At 39.1% G+C, this 17,221-nt stretch overlaps 1 protein-coding gene across 2 annotated transcripts in view; it reads right to left on the bottom strand.

Annotated features, from left to right (window-relative positions):
* Positions 1 to 17,221, bottom strand: part of SH3RF1 (SH3 domain containing ring finger 1) — a 205,861-nt gene that overhangs the window by 55,619 nt on the left and 133,021 nt on the right. For both annotated transcript variants that reach the window (XM_034661393.1, XM_002918183.4), the window contains exons 3-4: positions 12,366 to 12,641; positions 11,491 to 11,586 (exon numbers count right to left, since the gene is read on the bottom strand). In XM_034661393.1, the coding sequence (XP_034517284.1) occupies positions 11,491 to 11,586; positions 12,366 to 12,641 (372 nt within the window). The remainder of the gene's footprint in view (positions 1 to 11,490; positions 11,587 to 12,365; positions 12,642 to 17,221) is intronic.

Below are 17,221 nucleotides of genomic sequence, written 5' to 3'. Positions count from 1 at the left end.
TGCCCCTAAAACCCAAAGACAACTCAGAGGATTTTTAGGGTTGGCAGGATATTGTAGAAATTGTATACTAAATTTCTCTGCTATGGCTCAGCCTTTATATTTCCTTTATAAGCTGACAAAGCAAAGACCTTTACATGGGCAGCAGGATCACAGAAAGCCTTCAGTAAGATCAAGAGCAGCCTACACAACCTTCCAGCCCTGGGGCATCCTAACTATTGATTACTCTTCTTCCTTTCTGTTCATAAAAGAAAAATGCAGTGGGCATTTTAATACAATGACATGGAGCCCAACCCTGATCCACTGGGCACTATAGTCAACAACCAGACCCAGTGGCCAAAGGCTTCCTTCCATGCATGCAGGCAATTGCTGCCACCACTAACCTTTCACCCCATGTAAAAGAAACTACTTGACCACTGACTATGTACACCTCACTGGGTGGAAGCCCTGCTTAAGTCCCATCACACTCAACATCCATCCACAAGCTGACTAACCTCCTATGAAATTCTTTTACTATCCCCTCAAATGTTACTATTGCTTGCTACAATACGTGAAACACTGCTATTCTTCTTCCTTCGCCTACAAATGAACTTCCTCATGATTGACATTGACAAACCAGCTGCTGACTCCTTGAATTGATTTACAGGAAACCCTCTTGAAAATACTGAATTAATTTGTTTTGCTGATGAATCCTGCCTAAAAGATGAAACATGTCAATATCAGGCTGGTTACAGAATTGTTTCCTTAAATGGAACAATTGAAGCTGACTCAATGCCCCAAACACTTCCACCCAACAGGCAGAACTTCATGCATTAACTTGAGCTTGTGTCTTAGTCAAAAATAAAACTGCCAATATTTATACTGACAGTCAATATGCCTTCGGTGTTACCCATGACTTTGTAATACTATGGAAACAAAGAGGTTTTCTGACTTCCTCTGGACAAAAGATTTAAAAAAAAAAATAGCACTTACGTTTTAAACCTCTTAGAAGCCATCCAATTACCTAAATCTCTAGCCTATAAAAACTCCTACACACTCTATGGCAAATACAGAAGAAAGTAAGGGAAAGCATTTGGCTGATACCGCTGCCAAGAGAGCAGGCCTCAATTCACCCCCTAATATAATCAGGACATCCTTAACCTTAGCTGAGTCTTTTATCAATATGATGGGTCACCTTCTAATAGCACATGGGCTGCCCAACAAAATAAAAAAATTTGTTGAACAAGGATGCAAATTTAAACCAAAAAGCAGGCTGCCTTGGTGGTTCAGTTGGTTAAGTGTCTGCCTTCAGCTCAGGTTATGATTCCAGGGTCCTGGGAAGCAAGGAGCCCGCTTCTCTCTCTCCCCGCTGCTCGTGCTCTCGCTCTCTCTCTCTCTCTAACAAATAAATAAAATCTTCTAAAAAAAATAATAAACCAAAAACAACTTAGGGTAGGTCCAAATGGATGGCCAATCCTTCCCTCTATTAACAATAAATATATCCATGACTTAACTGACTGGAACACCAACAAAATGCTCTTATGGGGAAAACAGTACTACTGGAAGCCATATCTCAAAGCCACTTCTCAACTATACAAGAAATGTCGAATTTGTCCAAAACATAACCCAGAAAACCCATTCATACCAAAGGTCCCTTTGTTTTATAGCAAATAGACTTCATCTAGTTGCTGCTTTCTTAGGGATACAAATTTGTACTGGTAATCATCTGTATGTTTTCTCATTGGATAGAAGCATTTCCATGCCACAGAGCCACAGCCTCATCAGTAGGCAAAATACTATTAGAAAACAAGTATTTTTGCTTAGGGAATTCCCTCAGAGCTCCATAACGACAGAGGTTTCCATTTCACTGATCATGTAATTCAATCTGTAAAATCTGGCCCACCCTATATTTTCATTTTCAGTTTACCATCCCCAGTCCTCAGGACTGGTGGAATATACCAACAGATTATAAAAAATCATTTGGCAAAACCCGCAGAATCCTTTAAAGTGCGTAGGCCCAGAGCTCTGCCCTTAGTATCGCTTAACCTTAGGTCCACAACTACAGGAAAAAGCAGGTTGTCAGCCTTTGAAATGATCACTGGCAGGCCTAAGATGATGGAATACATGAACCACTTCTGTTAAAAGAAGACCTTTTAATCTACTGCAAGGAACCCATAAAAGCCCTCAAAATTAACGTATAGCTAGCTCATAGAGCAATCATTTCACAGCATACTCCTGGGAGACAAAGACATACATTACCATGACCTCCAACTTGGTGATTATGTTTATTGGAAACATCACCTCCACCAAGGCAAAAAATACCTTACAGCTCCAATAGAAAGGACCATACCAAATTATTAACCAATCCTTGTGCTGGTAAACTCAAGGGTATTGACTCATGGATTCATTTTAAAAGGGCATCAACTCCTGAAGGGTCATCCCCAGCTTTTGGGGATCTCAAATTAAAAGTCTCCAGCGAGCCCAAGACTACCTTGAAGACCACCCAGCCAGGATTAGAAGCAAATAACACCTGATGTAGACGGCTTTCCAAGAATCTGGACCAGGCCTGTATATTAAACTCTTTAGCCAATGAACATTCATGAAATATTTGGTATCCTACTCTTTTTTACAGTCATAACTGCACTCTGCTTGATTTCTTCTTATTCCTCCTAGTTTCAATTGTTTAACTGTTTAAAGGTTCTGATTTTACTATACCCAAAGATGATTCCCCTAAACCTACTCATTTTGTCCTCAGCCCACAGGGAAACTTGGCATAAAAGTACCTTTATTTGGTTATCCCAGACTATGGCCAAAGCAGGGAACTTATCTGATTGCTGGATATGTCATCATCAGCCCCTTACCAACCATAGTAAAACAGCTGATCCCTTTGTTATACCTGTCAATAATTTTGCATCCCTTCTGAAGTGCACCATAAATCAAATAACCCCTTCAAGCTCCACTTACCATGTCAAAATAGTTTTGCTGCCAGGCAAAACAAATCCCCCATGCTTTGAGGTTCCTCCGATCTGAAGAAGTACCTACAATATCCATCGGCTCTCCTTTATCAATGGTTTCACTCAAAAATAAATATCCTCCTAGTATATCTTGCCCTGGCCCTCTATTTAACACCTTCTCCCAACTAGAAAAGAGATCTGCAGGCTAGGCAAGCAAGCCACTCAATGCCTGAAAAAATAATTACACTAACCTACACACAGATCCCTGGTTTGATCATATGCCCTCTTCCATACTGGTAAACGAATCTATAAATAACCAGACACTGGCAGGTGTACTTTGTGTACCCTCAGGACACAAATTTGTCTGTGCATATAAAAATAAACCATAGACATTTGATTGTTTAGATAGTTGGAGACTCCCTGGACAATGTCTCCTGGGTTACTTAACAACTCCACTCACAAGTCTCAAATTAATAACTCAAGGTTCCCAGAAACCAGGAAGACAAAGAGAGTCCTTAATATAATTGAGGATTACCCTGATGAAGATCCCTCTGTATATGAGGACAACAGGTGTGGCCACTCCCAAGACTGTGACCTCCCTGGAGGGGTCAACCCTTCAGAAACAGCCCAGTTTGGTGGAATTTTTTGCTCCTGGCTGGGATAGGAACTGCATGGAACAAATACATGATATGACAACTATCCCAAACTATAGAAAGAATGGTCAGATCAAGCGCTAAAGCCATTAGGGCTCAAAAGAAATCTTTAGATTTTCCTTCCTGTGTGGTCCCTGACAACCACATATCTTTAGACTACCTACTGGATGCCCAAGGAGGGGTCTGTGCTATCACAAACACTTCCTGTTGCACCTGGATTTATACATCCCACCAGGTGGAATTAGAGACAACTAAGCTTTTCAAAGGCACCAAATCCCTAAAAGGAACTCATTCCCCTGGAATAACAAGCTGGTTTAACCTTAGACTGACATATTTATTCAGCTCGCTTCCAAATGGGATGGGGACCATCCTAAGAAAGGTACTACAAATACTACTACCCATTGTTTTATTAATCTGTTCATTCTTTGTTTTAGTGCAACTATTAACTCCTTGCCTTTCTCAATGTTGTACCATGATTGAGGAAACAAAAATTATTGCTCAAAAGCTTCAAACGATAGGCCAAACCTGCTCACTTGGACTTCTTGCTACTCATCATAAATTCGATAAACTGCTCAAGTGAGGACAATGCCTAAGCCTTGTCTCCTGACAACCTCCCTGTTGTGCAAATGTGGTCATAAGCTCTCCTCAAACATACCAATCACCCTACCTCTACTTTCCTTCCTCTGTGGGACATAACTTTCTAAGAATGAGCCTTCCTAGAGCTGAGGATGCCTATAGTAATGTTGGATGACCTACTGGTTGATCATCAAATCTTTCCAAGGAAAGATTTCAATCAAAGGGGAGAAATGTGAAAGGAGCATCAAAATGGAGTCAGGCTTGCTAGGAGAGCTATTTCAGATGGAGCTGGGAGGCCATTTAGGAAGCAAGGCTTACGGATGTCCCCACCTGAAAGAAAAGGTAAGCTTTAAAATATAGGTCACTGCCAAACCACAAGCATCCTGGGGCACCAGCTGCAACTCTTCCATTTCAAGAGAAATGAACTTTTTTCTTTTACTTACAAATGGACTTTTTGCTTAGTGATAGCCCTTAGCAACCAATCATGTACACATAAAAATAGCTTCAACCTGTCAGCACCAATCATAATTCTTGACAAACAATTTATGTGGCTTTACTGGAAATCCCCTCTTGCGTTTAAAAGCCCTCCTCTTTTCTCCCCACTTTGGAACACATTTTCAATTCCTGCTCGAATCTGTGTCTCTTGAATTGCAGTTCTCAGACCCCAAATAAAAGCCTCTGGTTTGCCCTTCAGTCTTGCTGTATTTTTCAATTGACAAAAGTATGATGCTAAGCAACGGAATAATTCTACCTTATTGATTTCTCAACAATAACTCTAAATTTCATTTGTAAAAATTAATTTACTTCAGAATTGAAGGAAGAAGTGTGGTAAGCATCATAGTAATTCTTCCTCTCTGACTTTCCAACAATTTCTCTAAGTTTCTTTTATAAAAATCAATTTACCTCAGAATTAAAGGGGAAATTTGGATGTGAAGCAATATAGTTATTCTCTCCAACTTCCCCCCAATTTTCCTACATTTGTTTTATTAAAAATGATTTCAGGGGTGCCTGAGTAGCTCAGTCAGTTAAGCATCTGCCTTCAGCTCAGGTCATGATCTCAAAGTCCTGGGATTGATCCCCGCATTGGGCTCCCTGCTGAGCCTTCCCTGCTTCTCCCTCTCCCTCTGCCTGCGGCTCCCCCTGCTTGTTCTCTCCCTCTCTCTCTGCCAAATAAATAAAAAAATCTTAAAAAAAAATTTCAATTACTGAACATCTTACTTTGTAATTTTAAAGGGAAAGAATACACTGAAAAATACAGATGACAGAATATCTCCTTATACTGCTCAATCAACTCTCATTATTAAGATTAATAATCAAGAACTACTATTTTGGGGGCACCCAGGTGGTGGAGTCTGTTAAGCGTCTGACTCTTTTGGTTCAGGTCATGATCTTAGGGTTGTGAGATCAAGCCCCAGGTTGGGCTCAGGCACTGGGTGTGGAGACTACTTAAGATTCTCTCTTTCCGGGGCACCTGGGTGGCACAGCGGTTAAGCGTCTGCCTTCGGCTCAGGGCGTGATCCCGGCGTTCTGGGATCGAGCCCCACATCAGGCTCTTCTGCTATGAGCCTGCTTCTTCCTTTCCCACTCCCCCTGCTTGTGTTCCCTCTCTCCCTGGCTGTCTCTATCTCTGTCGAATAAATAAATAAAATCTTAAAAAAAAAAAAAAAAAGATTCTCTCTTTCCTTCCCCCTCTGCCCCTCTCCCCAACACTCTCTCTCCTTTCTCTATCGCTTTCTAATAAAAAAGACTATTATTTTGGTCTTCTGCTCCTATTATTCTCTAGAGCAAAGGCTTTAGGTTAAGAAAGAAAGTTACTGCTATTCTGAGCTCCTAAAAGGGTCAGTCACCTTGGCAACTTCCAACTACGTACCTAAACCTCTACTTCTTATTTCCTGGAGCACAGATGCTATCTCCCAATTCTCTGACTCTGTAGAGGAGAAAGCGAGCACTCCTATCCTTAAAGCCATTTGTGCTCTCTGAGACCTGCACATGTGATTTTCCCCTGTTAAGGCTGATAACACTTAATTCTCTTCCTTAGCCACGGAAACATCTCCCAGAATTTGCCTGTGGGTTGCTCCTAGAAGTTGAAAACAGCAAATAACACCTCATCAAACTGTATACTTTAAATATGTGCAGTTTATTGTATATCACTTATAACTCAATAATGTTATTTTAAAAAACGACGATCCTTGACAATAAGATTACCCAGCTCTGCTCAAAGGAGCCAAAGGAATAATCCTAAGCAGGTAAAAATTCATCTCAGAAAGTAATAGGGAGTCATCTCTATATTAGAAATATATAATCATTAGAGGCTTCAAGATCTAATCCACAGAATATGGTTACCATTATTTAGTCTGGAAAAATTCTAAAGTAGCCACAACCAAATACTCACCCAACCTCATTAATTAAAAAAAAAAAAAGATCTCACTAAGGTCACACAATAGACCTTTTAGGCTTTGAGAAATGGAACTTTGTGAAATAACACTAAAATAAATCAATGATGAACCAGATGCCTAGGTAGTGAATGATGGGAGTATTAGGTGAAAAATATAAAAGTTGTCAATATCTAAAAATCAATTTGGTTTTGGTTTAGAACTTTTCACTCTAAAGGTTGTTAGGCTGCTCATTCATTCATAGAACCAATATTTATTGAGAGCCTACAATGGGCAGGTGCTATACAAGGACATCAAGGGACCAAGGTAAACCAGAAAGAAGATAAGGTGCTACCCTCAGGAGCTCACTTCCTAATGCAGCAGGGAGACAGTAACCACAACAACAAGTAACTTAAAATAGTTGAAGAGAATATAAAATGCTATAAAGGAATAATAACAATGGGGATAACAATCATAGCTATCACTTACACAGCTCTGACTAGGCACTACAACACTGCTTTTAAGTATCATTGGAATTAACGCACCCTATGAAGTGGTTCTATTGTACAAATGAAGAGACAAGGATTCAAATCACTTAAACACTTAGTGGCAGAGCAAAGACTTGAATGCCAGCCATCTGGGTTCAGAGTCCAAGTCTTTCCTCACAATCACACTACCAGGTGTGTAAAGTAAAGCAACTGGAAGAGGAGGAACTACTTAAGGTGGTGAGGAAAAGTTTGTCAGAAGAAGTGACATTTGATCAGAGATCTAAAAAAATGAGAAACAGAGCCCGTCTTTCTGGCACTAACTAAAGAGTATGCATAGTTGTCTATTGGGCCATATCTACTTCATGCCATCCGCACATAAGGAATGCTTATTTTTACATTACATCTATAGCAGAGGAGCAGGTTGCTAAATAATTTTTTGTTGCTGTTAAAAAAAAAAACTGGGTAAGTGATATTTCAAATGAATAAGAATCAAAATAAAATGATAAACTTAATAAAAATTTATAGTTCACCCGAACCTGCAATGCACAATGGTTGAAAAACATCCCAAATCCCATATTTAGCATTTACTTCATTCAAACTTTTTTGTTTGCTAAGAATCATGTCATATTTGCTCAAACGACTGCTAAACTTGAATGAGTCAGCTCTGAATTAATGACATTGTTAAAGTCTTCCATCCTATTTTGCAGAAGAGTGGTATTTTTGAACAAATAAGAAGAAAGCTACTGATTTCCTTTTTATACTGCATTCAGTCCTTAACAAATATACCCTTTTATACATATCCTGGCATGGTATCTTCAAGAATTCCCCAGATTTCCTTAAGAGACCCCTACCCTTCCAACTTTCCAGCTTGCTCAAGTCTAGGCAGACCCTGTCTAAGCAGAATAGAATAGACAACCTCTATGGCTCAACCCCAATCTTAGGAGCTTAAACAAAGGCTCCAAGGGAAGAATTCAAGGCCATTTATACAGCCATTCTTTGCCCTACTCACTCTCCTCAACCAGAGGCTCCCACTCCGTTCAAACCGTGAGGAATTTTGTACTTTCATAAGGGGTCATTTGTTTGTGGCTCTAGCACAACACCATTTTATTATCTTACTCTAATACAGGTGCAGGTTGTACTAGACAGTTATGGGATGTTGAGGGAGAAGAGAAAGAGAAATTTCTGAAGACAAGAAGGTAGGACAAACTATTCTAGCAGCATTTCTATTTCTATCTCAATCCTCCTGCTCAATTCTCTTTACCTACCTCTAATGCTCAGCTCCTTTGAATTTACCCCACCCCCTAATTCCACAGCTGAACCTCTGACCCCATGATTCTACTCCAGGTTCACAATCCTATCCCTAAACCCATCCTGTGTAGAGTTTCTGCCACAACCAAGTTCCTTGAGCATTCCCATTAGCAAAGCCAACCAGCAGGAGTTGAGGGGGAGTTCCAACTTCTGCTGACAGGCATGTGGAGATCAAAGATGTTACTCTGAGAGTCAGAATTCAATTCTGAACTCACTTCTTTCATTATATGTAGTGGTGAGATTCTTTTATTTGATCATTACTATACTCTGCCATATTCTGGATTATAGTCTAATCTGAGCTCCAAACCACTATGCATAAAACATAGCAGTGCCAGACCCTTCAAAATATGTTATACATTTGATCCTCTCAGAACATTGGGGGGGGGGGAGGTAACAGTTTTTGGAGCACTGTGAAAAAAGCAAAAGCACCTAACAATCTCGGAGACCTAAATGTATATGTATAAGATACAAGAAAATGTTTTACAATTGGATTTTTGTCACACAGTTTTATATATATATATGTGCGCGTGTGTGTGTGTGTGTGTGTGTATATATATATATACACACACACATATATACATATATATATATGATAGTCTGGACCCTGATGTGGTTTACAGAGCAAGGGGACCATTTCAGGAAAAACACTCAGTTTTTGATTCCTTACAGTTGGCTTTACCCCATCTAAAATTGCCTTGTAAGACAGTCTATACTTTACTTAAATAGTTGAATGTTGGTAGGTTGCCATTGAAATCCACCTCCCCTCAATTCCCCTGAAGGCTAAACCAGGTGTTACTAATCCCCAGACAGTCTGCTCCTACCAGAAACTTCAATCTGATGGCCTGACATCAAAGAAATGTTCATAGTCTCTTAGAGATAGATGATTTGTTTATCTCATCTCAACTGGCAAAATTCTGGTTCAAATGAGAAAAATACTCATTTGAAAGAAAGGAGGCAGAAGAATGAAAATACCTTCCACTTGGGCAGTTTATCTTTCCAACTTAAGTTAGAACAAATAATCCTAACAACCTGAGTGACTCAAAATGACTCTGGATTTGCCAGGCGTGGGTCTTTTACGCCTATCTGCACAATTCTACACCTGCTCAGTAACAAAAGTATAGCAATCCTTTTTCATGTATCACAAACCAAGTATTGGCATGTAATATTGATAATACCTAACAAGTAAATACAGGCTTTCATTACTGATCTTGTGCTTACCCATGTTTTTCAGTGTAACTATTCAAATACTTGGAAATGCTTGTAATTTTCCATGACCCACAGCTAGAATATATAAATAATGTACAGAAAGGATTGCCCGAGAATTAAGAGGTTTTTTTTCTGTTGTTTACTTTGAAAGGAGAAAAAATGTTTCAATAAACAGGAACATATGAAGGGTATGGATAAAATTCAAGGTTCATACATGGTCTGAATTATTTTTCCATGGGTATACGGTAGTCAAACTGATTTTTAATGAAAACTTTGGCAACCTTACCATCTACGGGAAAAACTGAGTGCTAACTATAATGACACGATTTGTCATATTAGTTTTCAAAATCATGCCAAAACAAATGCCTCAGATAAAAAGATGGGAAAATAAGTAATGGTGGTTTTTCTTTTTTTACATGCTTCAGGTACATGCTTTGATATCTTAAACGACAGAATTACGTTCGGTTCCCCCAAACAACCTGTTCTCTCTTACTTTTTGGCTCTTGCACATGCCAGTCTTCCTGCATGGATGTCCTTCTTGCCATAAAAATGCCCCTCTTCCATTTCTCTTGGTTAATGTTTATTTATCCATCACACAGATATCCACTAAGAACTCACTTCTTCCAGAATCCTTCTGTGACCTCAGCTAACTTTGTATGGTTGTTTGCACTGTGTTTCATTCCTTAAAAATGGCTTCAATTTGTTTTCAGCAAGAAATTCTTATGACCAAAGGACATGAATGTTTATGACATATGATGTAACGCAGGCCTATTATAAATTGTAACATCTTATTTCATTTTTAATTTATGTTATTCTTTAAAATAATAGAACCATGTTACACATACTCTCTATAAAGACTTCACTGAGTCAGGCTGGCCATAACCTTTCTTTTTTTTTTTTTTTTTTTTTTTTTTTTTTTTTTTTTTTTTTTTTTTTTTTTTTTTNTTATTCGACAGAGATAGAGACAGCCAGCGAGAGAGGGAACACAAGCAGGGGGAGTGGGAGAGGAAGAAGCAGGCTCATAGCGGAGGAGCCTGACGTGGGGCTCGATCCCATAACGCCGGGATCACGCCCTGAGCCGAAGGCAGACGCTTAACCGCTGTGCCACCCAGGCGCCCCTGGCCATAACCTTTCTGAGTGAAGCTGATTAAGAAGGGATGGGGAGGGGGAACTAAGGTGCTGCTGGGATAACTTGGGGGAATATTCATTCATTTATGTCATGTTTATTAGAGGCCTCTCTGCAAATCACCATTCTAGTTCTGATAATGTGGCAGATAATGAAAGAAATAAGCAAACAATCCTATGCTCAACTCCCCCCTTACTCAGAATTTTATCAACCTTCTGATTCCAAAGCTGGCAAATGGAATAGAACACCTGGAAACAATATAGGTACTGATAGGAAGCATACAGTAACATTAAACAAGACACAGGAATGCTTTTAGCAAGGGGACACAGTAAAGAGTTTCAAACATTTCAGAGTCTTCAGTAATTGTCGGCAGGATGGAGCAATTCTTCCTAATCCATCCAGGGATCTGGAACAGGGCATTCCTGATGCTTTGTGCTGTGAAGACGATTTCTTCTTCCCCTCCTTCTCCTCCTCCACCTTCCGCAGGCTAGGTTTTTGTCTTTCTTTTTTTTACTCCAGCTTTATTGCGATATAATTGACATATAACATTGTATTCGTTTAAGGTGTACAACCTAATGATTTGCTGTGTGTATATGTTGCAAAAATGATTGTGAGGACTTTTTTAATTTTTAAAAAATTTTTTTAATTAAAAAAAAATATTTTTTTAAGTAGGCTCCACGCCCAATGACCCTGAGATTAAGAGTTGCATGCTCTACCGACTGAGCCAGTCAGGTGCCCTTGGGAGGACTTCTTAACACCCACAATGCATAAATGAGATTTGTTTACTAAGCTGAGTACTAACATGATTAAATTTTCCACAGATTTACTTACCTCAACATATGAAATCGGAAATATTCCTATTTTGTCTGCCAGCATTCCTTCGGCCCAGTTTTCATCCACTCTACGGATCACAGTCAGAACATCATCCTAAAGAAACAGCAAACTATTAGTCTACTTGATCCCATTAAGCCCGTCATTTAATTTTCCTCTTCAATGAAAGGGCTCAAGTTTTAAGAGTACATGAATTAAAATGCTATGACATATCTTTAGTACATGAATCCAAAGCCGTCACTATCAAACTGTTGGTCCTTTCAGAGAGTTGTAAAACTATGAACTCCTACACAGGGGCTGGCTACTTATTACAACTTCAAATGCTACCCATCCCAGGCTCTTGAACTTCTGTTTTAGATTGATTCTCAGGCTCTTATGTTCTCTCTGATAATATACCAAATGCCCATTTAAATGCATATCCTACTGTTTTCCTTTATTAAAAAACACTATTCTGTTTATCTACTTAAAATTCTAAAGCACTTTATCAATTCAGTATATATACCCCCGTGTGTTTTCAGCAAAGAAATTTATAAGGAAATAATGATATTTCATTTTGTTATTCATAATTCAGTAAATTAAAATCCCTGAGTGGCACACACGCACACCCTGTAAAGTGGCTTAGAATTAAATTTAGGCTCTAAATATGAAAATGATACCACCTAGAGCATCAGCCAAAATTATCTTTCATATAAGACCAGCCTATGCACAAAATTACTTTTTTGTGACTTTAAGAAAACTGCTACCAGGTATTTTTAAAAGCACAGTGAAATACTAAAACTATTTTATCTTTTTACAAAAGGAAATACAAGCCATATTCCTGTGTATCCAGGTCCAGAGGAAGAGCTAGCAAACAGAAAATCTCATTCTAAATTTACCTTTGCAAATGGAAGGCAATCTTTGTCTGCTTCCTTGTCTTTCACTTCAAAGTCATAAAGCGCTTTGCACTGAGGTGGGGGCTGAGGTAACGGTTTGATAATCTGCACAAAATTGGTGGGGAAAAAGCCATGGATCCCGTTGACTTCCCCATGGTACCAATTTTCATCCACTTGTCGCCGCAAAATGATGATGTCACCTTTGCTGAATTTAAGGTCTCCAGGCTCTTTCCCTTCGTAGTTGTATAACGCTTTGGCACAAGGTAACTGAGGTATACCCTGAAGGAAAGAGAGGAGTTTTAATTAAAGGATGGTCCAAAAATGTCTGAAAATTTAACTGTATTATTATTGTTAGTCAAGGTCAACTCAACATAGCGTGCAGGTCTCTGGAATTTAGTTGGAGGGGGGATGAAACACTTCCTGGAGCAAGTGACACATGAGCCAACTCTTCAAGGATACACAGGAGTTAGCCAGGCAAAGCTGAGGTGGAAAAGAGTGAGGCATTCGAAGCAGAGGGGACAGTACCAGCAAAGACATGGAACCTGTTGTGCAGAGGGACTGGAGTTTTATAAAGAATGCAATGTTCCTGGAGAGGAATTAAGGAATCTAGAGTGTAAGAGAAGTAGGCAGAAGCTAACTCATGGAGGGTCTTGAATAACGTGTTAAGAGGTTCAACTGCTGTGTCCATCAGGCAATGATAAGCCCTCACAGGTGTGAAATACAGATGGCCATGGTAAGAAGCATGTGTCAGGCATTACAGTGGGAAATAGAAGGGGACAGGCATACAGCTATGTGCAAAGCACAGGTCTAAACTACTTGAAAAATTATTTTTACAGCCTAATCTTTCTAATGAAGTAGAATAATGGGAAGCATTACTCATAGCACTGCCCTCTCCCTGGGCTCCTTTATCTCCCCACTCCCCCAAAAAAATGGATCAAAGTTTTATACCTTGAGGCAACAGAACTTCATAATATAGTTTTTAAAAATTACTTTGGTTTTTAGTCAGAGATTTAGAGTCTGGCCTACTCCTAAGCCAAACTTTTTTTGTTAAATATTTTTGTTTGGCTTAAGTGGAATAGCCAATTCTTGGCTCTCAAAATGCTATTGGCAGTCATCTTGTGTTGGCTTGATCCATGTGATGCTGCGTTTGGTTAATGAGAGCTGCTTTGGAGGTCAATATCCCGAGGAGGCAGGAGCTGAGCCTTCCAGAAGTTCCGAAACCCTCATGTGCCCTCTGACTTTTGGACCCTGCCTTAAGATCTTGCCTATGAAAGCATGACTCCTGTTATCCGGCTGTGACCTAATCTCATAAACAATTCTGCTGTGCCCTTTGGTTTCTGCAGAAGGGAAATGCCCATCAGGAACTCTGGTGCCTCACAATCCTGTGAACTTTAGTCATATTCCCTTCAGTGTCCAACTCTGTGGAAGGATTCTAATTTTTGTCTGCTCTCACAGAGATGCCTTACTGCATTCTCTACTTTATTACATATTTCTGGAAGTCTGGTTATCATAATTTAACAATATTTCCCAAGATAGGATTGAGGAAATGACAGTAAATAAACACAGAAACGAGTATCATTATGAAAGATGGCAAGAGTAATCGAGCCAGAGACAGAGAACTGACAAGTACTGTAATAAACCAACTCTTGGAACATAGCTCATGGGACCATGATCTGACAGCTTCAGGTAAGGGTTGGAAACACAGACTCCAGAAGCCAGAATGCCTGGGTCTGAAACCTAGCTCAGCCATGTAACTAGCTGTGTGACCCTGCGAAGGTTAACCTCTCTGTGCCTCGATTTCTTTGTCTGGGTCATTGTGAGGATTTTGTGAGTTAATGTATGTAAACCACTACAATAGGCCCAGCAGTTAGGAAGTGCTACATGCACCACCCAGTTTGAAAAGCCTTGTTCACCAGTGAAACACAGCACCTGAAAACGGATTCGTCTTTATACAGCTGGATGCTTTTCCTTTTGGATGAATTCACATAGCAATTACATTTTTAATACATATTCACTGTATAGCAATGCAAAGAATGTTCCTCCTAGGAAGTGTTGGGATTTTGAAATGTGCATTTCTGAAGCACGCATTTGTTTTCTAAGTGGGATCCATTCATCTTCTGGTTGAACAGAAGAAATTACAAATTCACTGACATGCACGGTTTAATAGGGGATGGCATTTTAGATGTGGCTGTAGTTCATCTTGACAGGGCTAATGTAAGGCATTGGAAGCCTGCATGAATTAATTGAAAATCCTATTACAAATTCAGTGACAAATAACTCTATTCACCATTATGGCCTGTTCTCTCGATTTTTTTCCCCACCTCAATTAGCTCTGTTTGGCCCACTCTGTCCAAATCCATGCCAGCCAAATCCATGCACCAAGATACAGACTTAGCACTCTTAGAAACCACTCTGAACTGCTCCTTGAAGAGATCTGTAAAATTCCCCAAAAAACACAGTATGGTTCTTTTGTGACATGCTCATGTGGGAACTGAAGGAATTTGTTTCTTCGCAGATCACTTCCACACACCCATGGCCCAATGGACTTACTAACTTTTCCATCAAAGCAAATTTATTAAGTATTCCTAGAATCATCACACATTCTTAATACAATGAATGGCAAGGATAAAACTTATGGTAACAGTGATATACATTATAGTTAGCCTAGTTACATCCTTGAGACTGAAACTTAAAATTATTAACTCACACTGATTTGCTAAATCTTGACTGCTAAGGCTACTTCAATGATCAATAACTACAGAGAAAGAATCATAAAGCTTATGACAATCTAATCCACGAGCAGACATTTGTGCATCTGGCTGTGTTTTTCTATGGTGTTCTTTTTCAATTAAATTCTAAGAGGCTAAACAGCCAGTTTGTGTCAAGTTTCTCAAAAGAAGGTTTCCACATTAAATAAAATGAAATCTACTCTGATTTCAAATCAAGCAAAGTTCAGTGATCTTTAAAAGACTTATTCCCACACAGACTGCAGATGATTAAGGATAAATGGTCAACCGACTTGGAAGAGCAATAAAAGAATGCATTTTCCTTTTGCAACATCTGAAGGATAAAGCCCAAACAATTGGTTTGATAGCCTCGGACTACTCTTGTGGGTAAAATATGTCCGGGGCCCACAGGGGCACTGCCTTCTCATTCTTCTCCTTAGAAAGGTCTGGGAGTCATGTCATCGCCTGGGCCCTTTGCCCTCCGTGCCTTTGGCAAGCTTTCCAAACTACTGCCTTTCTTCTGTATCCACTCATCAGGCCAAGGCCCCCGAGGATCTGCAGAGCTTACATTTCACTTGGCTACACATGAAAGGGAGGCTTAAAAGGAGAGAAAGCCAGAGAGAAACTGACTCTGCAGTCTAACCTTGGGTTTGCAGCTGTCATTCATGCTGCCAGCTTTATCAAAAACCTTGGCAATTTACACAGGTGAGCTATTTTAACAATTCTTAACCTGAAATACATTTCAATAAATAGTGACTACTTTGCTCATATAAAAAGGAATAAATAGGACAGAGGGCCAGTTTTACTCTTCTAGTAATTTTGCTTCTATATCATGTGTACAGATATTTAATATGACATTAAAATCCTTATGAGACCTGCACACAAATATTTTTGATTAAACACTCTACACTCCATTTTGGTATCATCAAGTGTATTCCAATATATTTGGCAAAGTACTACTTGATGATGTAGCTGAGATTCTGACGGGTAAATAAAACATTCACTGCCAATTTATTTTATAGACTCTAAATGCCAACGCCCAGATACACATGCAAGACAGCCTCTTTAAATTCAAATCCCTTCATGCATTTCTTACTGCTCCATAAAGTAAAAAAGATTCAATGACCTACTAAAAAGAATATCTGGAAGATACTCTTGCTGTAGGAACAGCACCACAGTGTGTATAATTTAATAATTTAGTTATATCTAAATGGGCACAAACTGGCTGATTTCTACTTGACTTTCTAAAACTTTCCAGAAAGAACTGAAGCACAAAGAAATTACAATAATATAACTACTACACACAGAGTAATAAATAGCAAAATGGGTTCAGAAAAGGATTTTTCAAAATGTTCTTTATAGGGGCACCTGGGTGGCTCAGTTGGCTAAACGTCTGCCTTCGGCTCAGGTCATGATCCCAGGGTCCTGGGATCGAGTCCCGCATCTGGCTTCCTGCTCAGCGGGAAGTCTGCTTCTCCCTCTACCCTTCCCCCCGTTCATGATCTCTCTTGCTATCTTTCCCTCTCTTTCTCAAATGAATAAAATTTTTAAATAAACAAACAAATAAAATGTCCTCTGTACAACAAAATACATGCTGGCTTTTCCCTACAAAGTAAAAATCTATCAGAATATACCAGCAGTATTTCATAAAAATACTGATTCTGTAATAGTTAATAAGTCTAAAGTATTAATCTCAAGATGTCTAAATTGGATTATTACTGAAATATTATTGGACCATCACTTGAAATATTTCAACTTCAATATAACATCCAAGATGAGTATTGCAAATTATTTTTCCAAAGCAGTATCAGAAGGGACTAAGAATCCCATAATCCCATGATTGTCCATCTTTTTAATTTGTTCTTTCCTTTAAAATTTACTTGTGGAGAGCACTGTACTGGAGTGTTTTATCTGGTGATCACTTTCTTAAGCTACCATCTGCTATCCACCCAAGTTTGTCATATAAAATCTTCTCATCAGACTAACTTTAATCATAGCTACCAGCACTTTGAGGATGGCAGTTGTGAATAAACAAAAATGAAGAAATGTTTTCTTCATTTTTTCTCTTTTTGTCCTTATTTTACTATTTCACTGTCTTCTTTCACGTTCACTTTCTTCAGCTTTCTCCTTAAG

Source organism: Ailuropoda melanoleuca, chromosome 5 (assembly GCF_002007445.2).
Source record: "Ailuropoda melanoleuca isolate Jingjing chromosome 5, ASM200744v2, whole genome shotgun sequence".
In the NCBI taxonomy this organism is placed as follows: Eukaryota; Metazoa; Chordata; class Mammalia; order Carnivora; family Ursidae; genus Ailuropoda; species Ailuropoda melanoleuca.
The sequence above is the reverse complement of the archived record's forward strand: the minus strand, read 5'-3'. Positions and strand labels throughout refer to the sequence as shown.